This window comes from Citrus sinensis, chromosome 5 (genome assembly GCF_022201045.2).
Source record: "Citrus sinensis cultivar Valencia sweet orange chromosome 5, DVS_A1.0, whole genome shotgun sequence".
Lineage (NCBI taxonomy): Eukaryota > Viridiplantae > Streptophyta > Magnoliopsida > Sapindales > Rutaceae > Citrus > Citrus sinensis.
The window spans coordinates 38,536,056-38,554,595 of record NC_068560.1 but is presented as its reverse complement, the minus strand read 5'-3'; the positions used below and the strand labels follow the sequence as shown (position 1 = coordinate 38,554,595).

General features: G+C 37.7%; 4 protein-coding genes across 7 annotated transcripts; 3 read left to right on the top strand and 1 right to left on the bottom strand.

Moving 5' to 3' along the window:
• Positions 1–437: 437 nt before the first annotated feature.
• On the top strand, positions 438–3,350 carry LOC102626680 (glyceraldehyde-3-phosphate dehydrogenase GAPB, chloroplastic). Its single transcript, XM_006473768.4, has 9 exons — positions 438–708; positions 797–910; positions 1,212–1,376; positions 1,489–1,656; positions 1,894–2,054; positions 2,135–2,196; positions 2,269–2,318; positions 2,474–2,880; positions 3,071–3,350. The coding sequence occupies exons 1-9, from the start codon at positions 610–612 to the stop codon at positions 3,204–3,206; spliced, it is 1,362 nt and encodes a 453-aa protein (XP_006473831.2). The 5' UTR covers positions 438–609; the 3' UTR covers positions 3,207–3,350.
• A 1,153-nt stretch (positions 3,351–4,503) lies between these two features.
• LOC102626183 (serine/threonine-protein kinase/endoribonuclease IRE1b) lies at positions 4,504–8,506 on the top strand. 3 transcript variants are annotated; one of them, XM_052440463.1, is made up of 6 exons: positions 4,504–4,879; positions 5,018–5,205; positions 5,692–7,030; positions 7,216–7,388; positions 7,485–7,731; positions 7,916–8,506. In XM_052440463.1, the coding sequence occupies exons 1-6, from the start codon at positions 4,743–4,745 to the stop codon at positions 8,364–8,366; spliced, it is 2,535 nt and encodes an 844-aa protein (XP_052296423.1). In that variant the 5' UTR covers positions 4,504–4,742; the 3' UTR covers positions 8,367–8,506. The 3 variants fall into 3 exon arrangements, with proteins under 3 accessions (XP_052296423.1, XP_006473829.1, XP_024952198.1); XM_006473766.4 differs by having other exon boundaries at positions 4,505–4,879; positions 5,018–5,225; positions 5,538–7,030; XM_025096430.2 differs by having other exon boundaries at positions 4,730–4,879; positions 5,538–7,030.
• Positions 8,507–9,478: 972 nt separating this feature from the next.
• On the top strand, positions 9,479–11,647 carry LOC102625895 (glucan endo-1,3-beta-D-glucosidase-like). The gene is made up of 2 exons (XM_006473765.4): positions 9,479–11,271; positions 11,457–11,647. Exons 1-2 carry the CDS (start codon positions 9,840–9,842, stop codon positions 11,486–11,488), a joined length of 1,464 nt encoding a protein of 487 aa, XP_006473828.2. The 5' UTR covers positions 9,479–9,839; the 3' UTR covers positions 11,489–11,647.
• An 812-nt stretch (positions 11,648–12,459) lies between these two features.
• Positions 12,460–17,597, bottom strand: LOC102625433 (glutamate receptor 3.3). Of its 2 annotated transcripts, none has more exons than XM_006473763.4 (7): positions 17,316–17,597; positions 16,235–16,597; positions 14,761–16,100; positions 14,404–14,681; positions 13,849–13,880; positions 13,341–13,747; positions 12,460–13,211 (listed from the first exon to the last, which is right to left on the bottom strand). In XM_006473763.4, the coding sequence occupies exons 2-7, from the start codon at positions 16,497–16,499 to the stop codon at positions 12,741–12,743; spliced, it is 2,793 nt and encodes a 930-aa protein (XP_006473826.2). In that variant the 5' UTR covers positions 16,500–16,597; positions 17,316–17,597; the 3' UTR covers positions 12,460–12,740. The 2 variants fall into 2 exon arrangements, with proteins under 2 accessions (XP_006473826.2, XP_006473827.2); XM_006473764.4 differs by lacking the exon at positions 17,316–17,597 and adding an exon at positions 16,839–17,238.
• Positions 17,598–18,540: the final 943 nt, after the last annotated feature.

Genomic DNA, 18,540 nt, shown 5'->3' with positions numbered 1-18,540 from the left:
AACGGGACAGCTAATCATAAAATCTTTGTTTGTTGAAGGCGGAGTGGGATGCTTATTCTTCTATGAAAATGATTTGAATTAAGCCCACCACGTCCATTCTGAAGAGCTGAAATGACGGAGATTTTGATTGTCCTCAAAATGATCTCCGCCATTCAATTCGATCACATTCTAGCCAGAGAAGCATCACTAAAAAATCTAACTCACTCTAGCAATTGCATGTGGGCCTATCGTTTCTATATGTTTGCCAATGTATGTTACGTTTGGCTGATTCTGCATTCCAGTTGTGGCAATCATATTCACGGTGATTACAAAACATTGAAGGACATGATAGGAAAGAGTTGGGGGTTGAAATATCTGTGGTTCAGATTAAAAAGTTGGCTAACTCAAAAACATAATCTTATCTCATGCGTAATAGTCTATGTCCATCACTGACCACACATTTGTTTAATTCACTTGCAACCATAATTTAAATAAATAAAATTTTGACGAGAGAAGCATGAATGATGAATATCATCAACTTAATAACTGAATTTAACCGCATAAATAGCTAGGAGAACTTAGTCTCTCAGCTTTAGAAGTTGCAGCAAATCAGCAACTAAGCCACAGGCCATGGCCAGTCACTCAGCTCTTGCTCCCTCAAGAATCCCGGCCATCACTAGGATTCCATCCAAGACTACTCACTCTTTTCCCACTCAATGCTCCACCAAGGTCTCTCTTTTACCTGCTCATGCATTTGAGCTACGGTATTACTAACATTTTAGAGTTGTTTCATAATAATTTCTTATTGGTTCTGTAGAGGCTGGATGTGGCTGAATTCGCTGGCCTTCGAGCAAATGCAGGCGCGACATACGCCACTGGTGCTAGAGATGCATCCTTCTTTGATGCTGTGACTGCTCAACTTACTCCTAAGGTTCTTTACTTTTACTCTCTGAAAAGATGATGTATGTGGAAGGCTTAGGCTATGCATCTTTGCATATAAAGTTAAGAATTATTATTATTATTTTTTCCAGCCAAATTTGGTGGGTTTCCTATATTACTAGAAATTTATTAGTATTGTGATCAGATGACTGTCTGGTGAGATAGTTTCTTTATGTTTGAATAGTGTATTGTTCAAGCTAGAATAATAAATTCATCTATGGTTGAGAGTACTGTACTCTTAGATAAATGGAACTTATATATATGTTATGTTGGAATTTAATTGTTCAAAATAGGTTGCAGCAGGATCAGTTCCTGTAAAGAAAGAAACCGTGGCCAAATTGAAGGTGGCAATTAATGGATTTGGACGTATTGGCAGGAACTTCCTCCGATGCTGGCACGGCAGGAAAGACTCACCCCTTGATGTTGTTGTTGTCAATGACAGTGGTGGTGTCAAGAATGTGAGTGAACCTATTATTTTTTGAATTGCTATATCTGAAGCTCAGTAACTTAGCTGGAAACTTTGATTACATTGATTGATTAATGATCTGCAAAATGACTAATTGACTACAGGCTTCACACCTTCTAAAATATGACTCATTGCTTGGAACTTTTAAAGCAGACGTGAAAATAGTGGACAACGAGACCATCTCTGTCGATGGTAAGCTCATCAAGGTTGTCTCTAACAGGGACCCTCTCCAGCTCCCTTGGGCTGAGCTCGGAATTGACATCGTTATTGAGGTAGCTACTTGCGTATATCGCAATATTTTTCAGCACCAGATGTTAATTATAAAAAAAAACACCTGTCACGGTTGTCAATTGACACACACACAGAGTAAATACTAATTTTTTGGATGTTTGTGCCTGAGTACAAAAGTTATTCTAAGCTGACAGACACTAACAGCAACAAGTACCCATCTAACCAAGTTAATAATACTCCATTTAGGGTAATTGATCCGTTTACTTCATGTTCTTCAGGGAACAGGAGTTTTTGTGGACGGCCCTGGTGCTGGAAAGCACATCCAAGCTGGTGCCAAGAAAGTTATTATCACTGCTCCAGCAAAAGGTGCAGACATTCCAACCTATGTCGTTGGAGTTAACGAGAAGGATTACGATCACGAGGTTGCAAACATTGTGAGGTCAGTGTATTCGTGCATGTTAATTAAAATGGCAACTCTTTTCCGTTTCATAAGCTTGTTAACCAATTTGGCGTCCGCAGCAATGCTTCTTGCACCACAAACTGTTTGGCTCCTTTTGTGAAGGTCATGGATGAAGAATTGGGTAAGCAATCCGACCTCCTGAACGATCACTCAGTGAATTGAGTTTTTTTGACAACAACAAACTACTTTGCAGGGATTGTCAAGGGAGCGATTACAACTACTCACTCCTACACTGGAGACCAGGTAATCAGACATACTAAAATGTCTACTTCACTATTAGAGCGTGCGCCGAAAATCAAATTGTTACTTACAGATCATGTTATGAGGTCTGCCAATTGATTCTAATAACATGTTACTGGAAATGAGGACGAAGCTGAAGAATTGTTTCTTGTTTCCAGAGGCTCTTGGATGCTTCACACAGGGACTTGAGGAGAGCGAGAGCTGCAGCGTTGAACATTGTCCCAACGAGCACAGGTGCCGCCAAGGCTGTTTCTCTTGTGCTGCCACAGCTCAAAGGCAAGCTCAACGGCATTGCGCTCCGTGTGCCAACACCAAATGTTTCAGTCGTTGACCTTGTTGTGAACGTTGAGAAAAAGGGTATTACAGCAGAAGATGTTAATGCAGCCTTCAGAAAGGCTGCTGAGGGGCCACTGAAGGGCATATTGGCCGTCTGCGATGTTCCACTGGTGTCGGTGGACTTCCGATGCTCTGATGTTTCCTCCACCATTGACTCTTCATTGACCATGGTCATGGGTGATGATATGGTCAAGGTTGTTGCCTGGTACGACAATGAATGGGGATACAGGTGAGAATTCTATCTCATTGAAGAGCCTAAATGTTACCCTAGTTTAGTGACACAGCGCACAGAGCCTCTCACTTTTGAGCATTGTTAAGTTAGGCACATTGTAACGTTCATCTTGTAAGATGAGCTGTTTAAACATGAATTAATTGTAACTGTGTATTAAGTTAACGACTATTTAAATGTCATTTTGCAGCCAAAGGGTTGTCGATTTGGCGCATTTGGTTGCAACCAAGTGGCCAGGCGTGGCTGCAGGCGGAAGCGGAGACCCATTGGAGGATTTCTGCCAGACAAACCCTGCTGATGAGGAGTGCAAAGTTTATGAAGCTTAAATTCTTTCTTAATTGGTTGGCTAATTAATTACATAGGTTTTTCGCAGCCTTTGTCACAAAATGCTTTTATATTAATGACAACTGAGTGAGTTGAACAGACAATTTATCAAATTATATGTCAAGCCGATGATCTTGCAGAATCAATTGGTCTTTGTTAGAGACACGTAACATTGAGAATGAGAAAACAGAACTACTGTATAGACTCTTCTATTCTTACCTACTTCACACCAAATGGTCGTGGTAGGACCAGCCACGCCCGTGTTCTGCGGAGAGCTTTGGGACGCACTATCTTTTTAATAATGAAATTATTAATGTATTTTGATTAACCTACAATTTATTTGAAATTATTTTAGGCTTATTATATAGATTACCCCAAGTCCTCCGGGATAAAAACTTTTTGTAATCTTACAAAAGTATGTGTCAAAGTCTCAAAGATAAGATATCCTGACCTTATTTTGTTCATACCAAACAGGAGGTTGTATTAAAATCTATAAAAATTATTATTATTATTTAATTACTTCAATAATTAAAAAATATCAAATAATTATAAATAAAAAATTTAATTCTCAATAATTTATCCATCAACTAAGAAGAAAAAAATTTATGTGAGTCTATCACTCCACCTCAATATTATAAAACAGTTGGTCTTAAAGTAGGATCAGGCTACGGTGCAATTGTGACACCATGCCACAGTTGCATCCAGCCGTTGGATGCACTTAAATTGATGGGGTCCACTGGCATCCAACGGTTGGATGCAACTATAGCACAGTACTACAGTTGCACCTAAGGTTTCCCCCTTAAAGTAATACCCATTAATAATCCTGCTAATCTATTGATAGTATGATTGTATGACAAAATACCACTAAATTATCCCAAAGTCATATTTCTCCTCAACCAAATGCATTTTTATGTGGATGCAGTGATGATTATCTATCTATTTGCGTCACTGAACTTCAGGACCATTTCAATAATATCATATTAATGGATTTGTCTACATTTGGATATGATCGATTTTCCTCCAATATAAATAATGAGGGCAAATCTCTTTCTAATTTAGTGAGGATTGATATTTAGACCGTGTTGTAATAGAATTACTCATGACAAATCCTGACGAACTTTTGATTGTAAATATCAAGATTGTAATAGATCAGTATAAAAAAAAAACACAAAAGCTGCCCCGTGATACCATAAATTCAGAAATTAAATTTGGTTATTTATTTCTATGATTTTGTGAGTCATATCAACACGATTGTGAGAGCAAATAATTTTTTTGATAATACTGTTTGAAAGAATTCCTTTCTTAATTCTTTATTATAATTGATAACGTTTTTCCTTTTTTAAAAGCAATTTACACCGTATAAAGGAAAAAGAGAAAAAAAAGATATGTACAACCAGCCAAACACGGCGTTACGACTGAAGAAAGCAACGGTGAACGACGCTGTAGCGCAACCCTTGACTCCCGCGTTTAGAAATTAGAATCGAAAATCTCCCAAATTCAACTCTCGTAATTACAGAATTTATCGGCCGATCTGCGAGATGAGACGCGCCCTTGTATTTCTTCTCTTATCAACGGCGATAATACAGAGCGTCTCCTCTTCCGAGCTGTCGGCGACCCCGCCTAATCGCTATGTCTCCGAAATCTACAACTCTCTTTTACCACCACCGCTGCCCCCGTAAGTTATCCAATTTTCATTTTGATTAACTTTTTAACTAATGATTAAAAAAAAAGTCAATTTTTTTTTTAAATTTTTTCGCACTTGAACTGATTGATAAATAAATTTTTTTTTTTTTTTTGAATGTTTTGGATTCAGCGAACCGGATGTAGCTCTAGTTGCTGCTTTAGATGGAACAATTCATTTAGTTGACACTAAACTGGGGAAAATTCGATGGTCGTTTGGGACGGGCCGGCCAATTTACTCATCGTATCAGGCTTCTTTCAATAGTAATGCCTCTGAATTTTATCTTGATGTTGATGAAGACTGGGAACTCTATTTTCATAGTAAGCGCTTTGGTAAAATGGTAAACTAATTTTATTTCTCTTTTCAAATCTTTAATTATATTTGGTTTTTTCTTATGAATAAGGACAATAACACTATACATGTATAGTTAGATTACACAATTTTGTATTGCAACTGACATGGCCCTTATCAGGAGGATACAAAAGTTTATATTACACTGACAACAATAGTTATTGATAGATGCCACATCAGTTGAGATACTTGATGAGTATAGTGTTATTGTTATTATGATGAAAAATTGGGTTTGTGGCCTGATTCAGTGATAAATGTTTTCCTCTCATACTTTGTAACTTTTTTATCTTTGGAATTTTAGAAAAAACTTTCTTCAAGTGCTGAAGAGTATATTAGAAGGATGCCGTATATATCGAAGGATGGTGGAGTGACATTAGGAGCTATGAAAACTTCTGTATTCCTTGTTGATGTGAAGTCAGGTAGAGTAGTTGACAATTATGTGCTGGATTTTTCAGCTTCTACACCAGGGTTTCAAAGTGATGAAAACAAGCATGTTGTACCGGTGGACGGGTACGAAGAATTGGTGGAGTCTGGTGTAGGGAACTTGAAGAGAATTCGACAACTGGTTTACATAATGAGGACAGATTATGTGTTACAGTCTACTTCTCAAGATTCTGGGGAAGTTCTATGGAATGTGGCATATGCAGATTTTAAGGCTGAATTTCGATGTCAAGAGGTGGGAAAGTCTTTCAGTGGCTATCATTTTAATTCAGGAAGTGAGCTCGGAATGGACTTGATTGGCGATGTTGAATCACATTTGCCATGTCATACTCAGATGACGGCTTCTGTCTACCGGCTTCGTGATAATAGTTTGCCGGAGTTTCTTTCTGTAATTGGTAAGGTAGCTGGATGGATTTCTTTGCCTGGTTCCAGTCAGAATTCTCTGTTAGGGCCAGTTGACAGAAACTCGCCTCTGTTCCTTCCTGACAAGGTGGATAGACCTCCGCTTGCTTTGCCCTCAACTGAGACTGAAATCCCTTGGACCCTGGGAATGCCTGGTGGGAGTGTTAGTGAAATAAATAAGAAACATGCATTTGTTGAAGGATTTAGATCATATATACAATCTTTTATTGTTTTATTTATTGCCCTTTGTCCCATCATTGGCTTTCTCTTTTACCATTCAAAACAAGTCAAGTCGAAAAAGCAGAATGAGGAACATATTACGAAAACAGGAATCCCCAAGAAGAAGAAGTCACGGAGACCGGGGTACAATAGAAATACTACCAACAGCGAGAAAATGCAGAACATAATCCCAAATGAGAGTAAGGTTGGTGAAACCGATGGACTTTCACACATTACAGGAAATGGAGAGAAGTTTCTGCTAACATTTACTGATCTTATTGATGATCGTGTTGATGGGCGTAGAATTGGTAAGTTAGTTGTTTTTAATAAAGAAATTGCTAAAGGGAGCAATGGTACTGTTGTGCTGGAGGGGAATTATGAAGGTCGTTCAGTAGCCGTTAAACGCCTTGTAAAGACTCATCATGATGTGGCCTTGAAAGAGATTCAGAATCTAATTGCTTCTGATCAGCATCCAAATATTGTGCGATGGTATGGGGTGGAATCTGATCAAGATTTTGTTTATCTGTCTTTGGAGCGTTGTACTTGTAGTTTAAATGACTTGATCTATGTATTATCTGGATCTTTTGAAGAGCAATTAAATGCAAAAGAGCAAGATTCCAATTTGTTAAATGAGGTTAGAATTCGATTGCTTCCGGTGATGGAAAACACTAAAGATATTGAACTGTGGAAGGCAAATGGGCATCCTTCAGCGCAGTTGTTGAAAGTGACAAGGTAAGTTTAAGTCTCTTCGTCTCTTCTTTAGTTCTCTTCTTTTGAGTTGGTGTAAGGTTCTTCTCTAGGTCTCTTCTTTTGAGTTCTTAGACTAGTTTATGAACTGTAGACATTGACCTCATTACGTTTGAATTTTTTACACAAAAAAAACTTATTATTATTTGGCACGGTTCTAATCTCTGCAGAGATATAGTCTCTGGGCTGTCTCATTTACATGAGATTGGATTAATACATCGGGACTTGAAGCCTCAAAATGTCTTAATAAGCAAGGATAAAAGTTTTTGTGCAAAGCTGTCAGATATGGGTATCAGTAAGCGCCTGCAAGGTGACATGTCTTGCTTAACCCAGAATGCTACTGGTATGGATCTTCAGTTAGTATATTTGGTAAGCATTTTATTGAAGCTTGTTATTTGTGAGTGTGTTTTTCAGTTTGGTGTTTTGTTTTTTACTGTAGGTTATGGGAGTTCAGGTTGGCAAGCACCTGAGCAGCTCTTACAGGGACGTCAAACACGTGCAATAGATTTGTTCAGTTTAGGCTGTATTCTCTTTTTTTGTATCACTGGTGGTAAACATCCTTATGGAGAGAGTTTTGAGCGTGATGCTAATATTGTGAAAGACCGGAAAGACCTGTTCTTGGTGGAGCATATACCAGAAGCAGTGGATCTTTTCACACGTCTTTTGGATCCTAACCCAGATTTGAGGTAAGATGACATTGTTATTATGAAGCTTTATATGGTACTTTAACCTTTTTTTATCTTGAATCATTGATAATGGACTGGGGCATGTATTCCCACTGATCCATTATTCTTATTCAATTTATTGCCATTAGTATAATGTGTCAGTTGTGTTTGTTTGTGGTTAATAATTTGGCTACATATTTTCTAGGCCGAAGGCACAGAACGTCTTGAATCATCCATTTTTCTGGACTGCTGATACAAGACTCTCATTTCTTCGAGATGTTAGTGACCGAGTTGAATTGGAAGACAGAGAGAGTGATTCAAAACTCTTGAGAGCATTAGAAGGTATTGCACTAGTGGCTTTGAATGGGAAATGGGATGAAAAGATGGAAACTAAATTCATTGAGAACATAGGGCGCTACAGGCGTTACAAATATGATAATGTTCGTGACCTATTGCGAGTTATAAGAAACAAGTCAAATCATTTCAGGGAACTTCCTCAAGACATCCAAGAATTGTTAGGGTCACATCCTGAAGGGTTCTACAACTACTTTTCTTGCCGGTTCCCGAAACTTCTGATTGAGGTTTATAATGTGATTTTTACGTACTGCAAAGGGGAGGAAGTCTTTCACAAATATGTAACAAATGATCAAATGTGAATACATCCATCTTCAGTCTGTTGTTCTGTACATAAATGCACGTTATGTATCACAATTTCTAATATTTCAAATGTACATTTGATCGACTAGGACCCGGACCTAGAGATTTTCAAATTTATATGAAGGTATATTTTGGATTACCAGACTATTTTCAAATTTTTTTTTTTATTTTTTTATTTTTGAAGATCTCAATGTACCCTCATTTTTATCAGAAGATAAGGGAAAAAGAGGACAGGTTATTAAAATTTTTGGTTTTGTTAAAAAGAAAGAGAGTAAAATTAATCTTTTCAGTTAATTTGGCAACACTAGTAAGACTACTTTCAAATTAACTTTAATCATGATGTCCGCTATCGCTGAACATTTAAATTGATTTATCTAAACTTTTAAAATAGTTATTTATTTGTGGTTTTTCTACAAACTGCCAACTACAAAATAAATAAAATAAAATATTAATCAATCAATCATGTTAGTTAGACCATATTAATTTTGTATAAAGTTTACGTTTGTAGTGTTTAAATATACCTCTAAATAAAATATAGAATTCACAAGAAAAACTTGTGTGGAATGAGAAGGCCTTTTTCTACTTATCTCCTCATCTATTTAATGCTTACTACATAAGTATGCATATTATTGACTAATTAAGATATACGTGTATAAAAAAAAAAAAATGAATGGAAAAGAAACGCAAACTTTTTTCCTATAAAATTGTCACGCCATATCATCAGCATGATAATGTGGTGAGACAATCTACTAATAATCGGCCAGGTGTTGGACTCATTTAACTTTTTAAAAAATAAACTCGCCGCAGGATCTATTTATAGTTCCACCCCTCTGTGCCACATGACGAAGTTTTAGTGAACTTTCTTACTACTACTTTAGCGTGCTAAGGAGACTGACCGGTGAGGTGATGAGAGACACAGTCGCATACGACTTTCTCTCAATATCAATTGCAACATTAATATTAGTGTCTGTTTTTTCCAACTGGCTTTTGATTACCATTATTGACCGATAGCAGCTCGTCTGGACAATCACTAAAAGGGGATTTACCTGTGCTGTGGCTCCCTCCGTGGGAACAAGAATGCGGGATTTGATATGTGCGAAATTGTCAAGCTGATCTAGGGTTTGCCAAGTCTCTGTCTAGTCCCTGGCATCAAGACAAGAAAAAGAACGTAAATTTACAAGTTGCAAACGCTTATTAAACCTGCTTAGGAGAACTAAACGCTGCTATAATCTTGAAACGCGTTATTGGATGGATCCCCAACCCAACGAAAAATGGGGGAAAAAAGGTTGGTCATTAGAATCATTACTTTTTAGACATCTAGCTAGCTAGCTAGCTACTAATATTACATGGTCCACTAGTGACCTTTTGGTCTGTAATCTTTGAATTTTTTTGATCCTGCCCACTCTTCCAATTTCATTATTCATTGATTTTGTTCGTTGAGTTGAGTTGAAACAAATACAAACACAAACACAATGGTTCCTCCTCCTCCTCTGCAGCTATGTTTTACCCCCCAGCTACCGGTACTGCTGCTCTTCCTCTTCCTCCTTCTAATACTAAGCCCATCTCAAAACGTCGCCGGAGTCGGTATAAACTACGGCACTCTCGGCAACAACCTGCCGTCTCCGAAAAAAGTAGCCCAACTCCTCCAATCAACAATCATCGACAAGGTTAAAATCTATGACACCAACCCTGAAATCCTGGAGGCTTTTGCCAACACGGGCATTGATCTAATCGTCGCCGTTGAAAACTACCACGTGTCCAACATCAGCACCGATACGGCCTCTGCGGACGAGTGGCTTTCCACTCGTGTGTTGCCCTTCCTTCCTGCCACTTCCGTTGTTGCCATTGTGGTGGGGAATGAGTACTTGACAGCGGATGGTAATCAAATGATGAGGATGAACCCTAAAGCCTTAGTCCAAGCCATGCAGAACATGCATGCCGCTTTACTTGCACGCGGGCTCGAACGTAAAATCAAAGTCACAACACCGCATAGTATGGCTGTTCTTGCTTCTTCATTTCCTCCCTCGGCTTCCACTTTTGCCCCCGACATTACCCCAACAATGACTTCGATATTAGCGTTTCTGGCTGATACTGGGGCGCCGTTTATGGTCAATGCTTATCCATATTTTGCTTACAGAGATAACCCTAGCTCTGTTAATTTAGAGTATGCTTTATTGGGGGGTAGTGCCGGCGTTGGCATTAATGCTTCTTCTTCTGGTTCTGGTGGGGGGTTATATGCAGTTCATGATCCTAAAGGGTACGTGTACACTAACATGCTGGATGCCCAAATTGATGCTGTTAGGACAGCCATTAATGGTCTAGGGTTTGGTAATAGGTCAATAAAGATCACAGTTTCTGAATCTGGGTGGCCGTCAAAGGGTGATTCAGCAGCAACCCCAGAGAATGCAAAGACTTACAACACCAGGTTGATCGAAAGAGCACAGTCTAACAAAGGGACACCCATGAGGCCAAAGGAGAATATAGAGGTGTTTGTGTTTGCTTTGTTTAATGAGAACAAGAAAGAAGGGGGTGTGAGTGAGAGGAATTTTGGGATTTTTAATGGTGATGGCTCTAAAGTTTATCAAGTGGATCTGAGCTGCCAATTTTGTAGTGATGATGAGATGACGTTTGAGAAGATCTCAAGTGGAGTTTCGAGAGGCCCTTCTGTTTGGTGTGTGGCCAAGCCACATGCTGACGAAAAGGTTCTTCAATCTGTGCTGGACTTCTGTTGTGGACCTGGTGGTGTTGATTGCAGGGAAATTGATAGAAGTGGTGGTTGTTTTGAGCCTGAGAAGCTTCATGCCCATGCTTCATATGCCATGAATGCTTATTATCAGATGCATGGGAGGAATTATTGGAACTGTGATTTCAAGGGCACTGGGCTTGTTACCTTCAGTGATCCAAGTAAGTGATCAGGTCCAGATAATTAATTAATAAGATGCGTTAATTCTTCCCATTTCATTTTTTTTTTTTTTTTGAAATATATCATCCATCCATGGATTGTGCTTCGATGAATTTGCTGTACCATATGCATTTACCTAATTGCATGCTGATGATATATATATTCTTTTTCATCGATCTGTGATCAGGTTACGGGACATGCCGGTATTCTCAGCAGTGATTCACTGATAAATGAGGACGCCTGAGGCTTTGATTGTGTTTTACTTTACTACGCGTCTTAATCAAGTGTAATGGATGTGAAGTATGTTATTAATTGCTATTGGTTAATTATTGGCCACCGAAAAGCTTTATATATAGAACTTGTTGGTTTTCATGATAATTGACCTTTTTGAATATTTGATCGATCACGTGGATTTGGCTGGAAAGGGTGCTTAAAACTTTAAAAGATTCTTTGCATCATTGTTGTGCACATGACAAAAGTCTAACAATATCTCCGCAATCAAAGGCTTTTTTTGTTTGAAAAAAATTCTTACTCTTTCTCATCTTAAATTGATATGCTTCTAATATATATATATAAAATCTCAGCTGCAGTCATTTTCTTTTTCTTTTTTTTTTCTTTTTAACACGAACACATTATTAAACTTAATAATTTTATAGTTAATTATTAAATATTAATTTTATTAAATCACATGATTTAATAGCATGTCCACATTTAAAAAAAAAAACTTTTTTTTTTCATGTAGCTTTACGGTTAATTGGACAAGGACTTTATTAAATCACTTAATTAAATAATGCGATTTAATAATGAATTACAATTGACTCTATTAATCCAATGTAATTTTTTTATATATAAAAAAAAGAAACCCGCAACTAAGAACTTTCTCTCTCTTTCTCTGTATATTTGCGTGTATATATAATTTAATAAAAACAAGTGCAGACACGTTATTAAATCATATGCTTTTATAGTGAATTGAACACTAACTCTATTAAGTCATAAATTATGACTTAATAGTGTATCCATATGAGGGAAAAAAAAAGCGAGCACTCGCATGAGAGAACGATTCATATATAGAAAATTTATATATATGTATGTATGTACTTACATACGTATGTATAAAAAAAATAGACAGTTCTGAAATTTATAATGTTCTGATTTCTCATATTAAAACTAAGAAATGGAGAGCAACAATATATCTAATGTTGACAGTTATTATAACATTTAACTTAGTGATAGTCTTTGATTGTTTGACTTTACATTTTGATCTGAATAAGTTGACATTGGGTGTTAATAAAACAAAATCTTGCTATATATATGGCAACATTTGCTTTCCGCAAATATAATGCCTATTAAGAAGAAATTATACCATCAATATGAACCGGCGCATGCTTCATGCTTGGAATCACTGGGTTTAGACTGAGAATGCGATGATAGGATCAGAGGGATGCCTAATGGAAAAATTGAATTAAATACTTCAGTTGATGTTGCTCCCTGTTGCCAAATCTGTTGCTCTTCTCTTGGAACTCCTTCCAAAATCCTCATCCCCGTCGCCGTGAAATGATGGTCCTTCCACTTTCGTTCTCTTGCTCTTGTTCTTTGTTATGTCTTCCTTCCCGTCCATTAATGACAAAAATCTCTGAAGACGCCTAGAACGTGTACTGCCCGGTTCTGATGAAATAGAATCAGAGGGGGCAGATTTGCATAACTGCTGCATAATCTGCAAAAAGTATACCACGAGGGCAATGAAGCAAGCTACACCACATATCAAGAAGAGACCCCAGAAGCTACTAAGGTGAAGTCGGTCTGATTCAAGCTCAGCATTTTCTAAACTGCAACTACTTTTCATCAGCCACTTGTCATGGATCCGCTGCAGATCACCATTCTCAGCTAGTTCTAGAATTGCACTCGACAAATCAACAGCCAGCGGAGAGTCCCGTGGAAATGCCTAGAGAGAAAGATGAATACAGGCAAGGAATGCTTAAAATGAAATGCAACAATTTCCTTTCAAGTAAATTCATGCATCGCTAATGCTCATGTTTTCAAAGATGTGAAAATCAAGAAATTAGATACTCACAAAACCCCAGCCGCTTTTGGTAAATTCTTGACCTACAATCCTGAATGAGCATTGGCTGGAGAGGAAAAGTTCAACATACGGACGTTCGTCAACCACAGCAGCAACGCCTCCCTTACCAGGACCATCTTTGAGTGCTTTAGCATAGTCTTCAGGTGTGCGAAGTGCAACAAGCCTAGATTTGGATATGTTGAGTTCCTGACTTAAATAATACTCAGCAAATGAACCCTCCTGGTAACCAATCGGGTCATCACTCTTTCTCAAACTCTCAATTCCATTAATGGGAGAATATAGCTGCTGCACTGTGAGGATTGAAGTCAAACTTGCAGTATAGCTCGAGTTGATAATCAAAACTACAAAAAGCCATATGATTAGGACCAGACGGCCAAGGGTGCTGACAGTGTTCTCCTCTGCAAGAATAACAAAAATGGCAACTAAATCAATCTACTCTGCTCCTTCATGCCTTGCCATGGAAGATAAAAGTTTCAACAAGTGCCTAAAATTCACTTACTATGTGCAAAAAACAGAGTTGACAAACTAAACCTGCAGGATTAACAAACAAAATCTGGTCAGATAACCATCCACACTACTGAGATGTTAGACACAAAACGTGAATCATCTTGGCAATCTGCAATGAGTTTGTGATGTTGCTCTGAAAAAAAAATTATAAAATATGGTGCTCTGAGATAGATTCAGCTACAAAATTGTACAAACACATCAGGCAGAGAAACAACCTTAGCTTTTGAAACCATTTCAACATAAATTAATGGTTTCTTTTTGCTCTCTCACATTGTGCTCACATTATATATAAATTTCTAAACAACATCCAGTAAGATTTTCATGTCAAATTTTGGAAATTAGAAACATGAATTGAAAAGGCACAACATATCATAAGGATCATGACCTTAACCTGTCAGACCACAAATTCACTGCCACCCACAATTTTAGCTATTCTGCAACCAAGAGCAGCATAACTCTATATAAACTACCTCTAAACAATAAATGTAAACACATGGGTAGTTAGTACATTTAAGAATCACATATAACAAGATAATCAATAACTCACCAAAGAATGGTTATAACTTGTCTTTTAGGTGGTCCCCTAAATTCGTCATTTATCCTGTGTTCCAGAATCCACACAACAATCCCAACAACAACAAAGAAACAAGCAGTGACTGTCCACATAAGTGGGCTAAATGGCCGCAGAAAAGCCCAAGCTCCAGTGTTCAATTTCCTAAATGGGACCACAACAACTAGTCCAGAGGCAGCATATGGTTGTGAAAAATCCACAATCTTTGTTCGATTTGTGACAATAGTAATGTCGCCAACTACAGCATCAAAGACCTGTGATGGAAAAATCATATAATCAGCAGTCAGAACGTACCCAACTTCAAAAGATTTTAACCTATAATGTAGTACTCACACCCGTGGTGATTGAATCCACTAGTTGTGTGTAGCTTGGGTTTTTATGACCATCTCCGAAGGCAACAAATTGGTAGGGGACAGCATATGGTAACAAATTTACTGCAGCAGTAAACACATCTATGCAGAAACCCTGAAACATATCAGAACCTCTCACTTTCGATACAAATTCCCTGTAACTGGCCCGATTGGGTACACCAATTTTCAACAGCTTCCCATTGTTTGGGAAAACCCATCCGCGGGGCTTTGACAGGGTCTCTCCAGGCCAGATAACACTGTGTAGGTGCTGGATTGTACTTGAGCGATTGAATGGCTGTGCATAAAGTGTCTCAGGAGGCTCCTTAGACAAACCAGAATAGTTGGACCAGTAACCAATCATTCGAAACCCAGTTCCAATAACATTAATAATATCATATGCAGCATGAATAAGTGACCTATCTGAATTAAACTTGAGAGGACCTGTCAAACCAACAAGATTACTCTGCAGTATGTTGCCCAGCAACAGCATTCCATCATCAAAAATGCTCATTGCACCAAGGTGGAGATTACCACCTTCCATTGTTTTCAATCTAGAATCATTAGAAAATGATATCTTCCCACCCTGGTTAAAAAATGACTCAATAGCATGAGCTAGCAGCCAAACAGAATCATAAGCGTATAGCCCATAAGAATTCATCCCCAAAGAACCGCCAGTTAGATTCTTCCATCTAGAAAGAAAATTTTTCTTTCTATCTGATTCAGGTATGTGCTGACGCAAAACAAGAACTCCTTGCATTGACTCTAAGGTTTCAGAAGGAAGTGAAGCAGAATCTAACATATAAGCCAGCCAATCTGTAGCTATCCATACATACCCATTACCCATCATCCCAAGATACTTTGCCACTGAGAAAACCTGGAAACCCAAACTCGGACTTACATGAAGAACGATAACCCGAGATTCCATCAAGGCAACCTTAACAAGAAGATCCATAACGTAACCCGTATTCACTCCAGATTCTGGGGGAATCCCGCTCTTGTAGGAGATCCTACAGCGCCTCTCTGCAAGTTTATCATTTAATGCAGATACACCATTCCGTCCATATTCATTATCAACAAAGATGACACTTACAGCGTTCCATCCATAATAACTAACCATCTCAGCTACTGCAGTCATCTGGTATGAATCACTTTGTGTGGTCCTAACGAAAAAGGGGTACTGAAGAGAAGAGAGAGTGGGGTCTGTAACCCCAAATGACAGTAGAGGAACTTGGAGTTCATTTGAAACATAGGATACAATATGGGCAACTGTTGAACACTGTGGGCCTATAATGGCGACAATATCAGTCTCCATGAATCGCAAAGCTGTGATAACACAATAATCAGTAAAATTAACTACCACTACAAAATATTCTTTCAGAGCAGAATTCTTGCACATGACAAATGAAACAAACCAACTAAAACTAATTTCAAAACTGAAGAAGTAGAAAATGAAGTACCTTCGACCATGCCAATAAATCCGCTGCAATTGGAACTTTGCATTGTTATGTTAAGTTTGGTTCCATGGAGAATGCTAGAATTTGAATTGACGTCTTTCACAGCTTCTTCAATTGCAATCTTGGCAACTCTACCAATGGTAGAGTCAAGTGTAAAGAGAGCACCGACATTAACAACAGCTGGTCTTGCAGAAACACTCTTGCAATACCCAAATGAAAATAATCCAAAATACAGAAAGACTAATGGAAGAAACCAAATAGTCTTCATCGCAAATTGAATTTATAAGGCGCGACTATCTTAGCTTTTCCAGAATGAATCCACTCACTACGTCCGCTAGAGAATCGCGCACCGTTGATTCATTGACTCTACAGATAAGAAAAAGAAAAAGAAATTCATGAGAAAACATAAATGACATATAAGTAAGCAAATCTAATGTACAGATGCAAAAGTAGAAAAATATCAATCCTAAAATTAAGCAATTGAGCAAATTCAAACTAAATAAATGATTGATGAAGCACACTGGGAAGGACAGGGAAAGAAAATTCATCAAAATTGATTAATCACTACATTCCGGAATTAGAAACAAGGACATCAACCCAATCTAACCTATTACAATATTCAGCTTTCACCAGGAAACATGAAAGTAATTGACCCAGTTGCTTCAGAGCTTTTGTGCCAACTCGTTTTTCTTCACTTTACTTATCAAACAAATAAAGTCGGAAGAATACGTAAAAATGTAACTCGTTAACATAAAATGACAGGCAGTAGAATAAGAATCAGATTCCCTCCACAGACTACAGCTCAATTTCTTTTTCTTTTCTTTTTTTTTTTCCAAAGTAATAAATACAAATTTAAACTATGGGAAAGCCATATTCATGAAGCTAAGCCTAGTTTCGCTCGAACTCAGTCACTTTCAAGCTCAAAAAAGAGGAAAGATCATCAGCCTTCAAACAATTAATAAACAGCTATAATGAATTAAAAAGCTCCACTCTCAACAAATATAATGAAGCAGCAACCAAAAGAAGGAAATAAAGATAAAGAATAGAGAAGCTCTAAAGGCGCCATATGGTTTGAACAACTCACCTTCACCGACATGAAAACTGAAAAGCCAAAATCCAACATGAGGACTCGGTGAAGGACCATTTGCCATCCAATGAAGTTTGCAGAGAGATAAATCCCAGAACAGAACAAAATGAATGATTCACATGGGGTATTATTGAACAATAAATGTGGGGAATCCAATGATAATTCTACTACTTGCGTTGAAGACAGGCCAAGGTGACCAAACAAACCTGCTCGTTGATATTTATGGGAAAAAAGGCAGTCTCCAAAGTTACATTTACTACTGTGAAGTGTGATCTGAAAACTGAAACTCAATTAAGATTAAATATTTGAATTTGATATTTTATAAAAAAAAAATTATATTCTTTTGGAAGCCCTTCTAAAGTATTCTTTAAAGTGAGTTGTGGTATTTCATTTAAAGAGTCGCGTCATTAATTAAAATTTTAAAACACCCTTTAAATAAAATTACCTTTCGAAAAGGTACTCTTAATAAACTTTTTGTTAAGAGTGTATTAAGCTTAAGAGTGAGTGACTTTTAACAGTTGTTGGATTCCATGATTTAATTACACGCAACAGCAACATCTGCACAAAGTAACATTGGCTTTTTACTGTTTCACTGCCACCGAGTGTCCTGGGGTTGGCTAATTAAACAATACTTAATTCTGCCACTTAATTTCCACCATCGTACAACACAGAACGCACGCAATATATATATATTTTTTAATATTATTTATACAGGATTGTAGGTATTACAATTAATATTTACACACAGATTTTATAATTGAGACCTTCATCGTGGCATGTACTCCTCTGAAGCGCTGCCCAAATTCTTCAAACCCTCTCAAATATTCGAGGGTTGTCCACTCTACTCACATTTCGTGAGGAATAGACTGGCTCCACTCAATTATGTGATAATTGAGGAAGGATTATAAATAAGCCCCATAAATACTTTTATAAAGGCTCGAACACTTGCACTCATTATTTTAAGTGCAAGGATTCTCCCACTGGACCAAAGGTCCATTGGTAACGCACGCAATATCTGATGAGGCACGCAGGGAGGCGGCTTTAAATTAGTCTTTTGAGTTATCAATATCCAATAACAATAATATCTTTAAATGTTGCTTAACTCATGATTAATTGTTTCCTTCTATTTGGTTTCCCCGGGCTTATAAATTAGTGTTTAAATAGACCACGTAAAATGATCCATGGCATGGACACCGAGGCAACGCATATATAATGGTTTGAA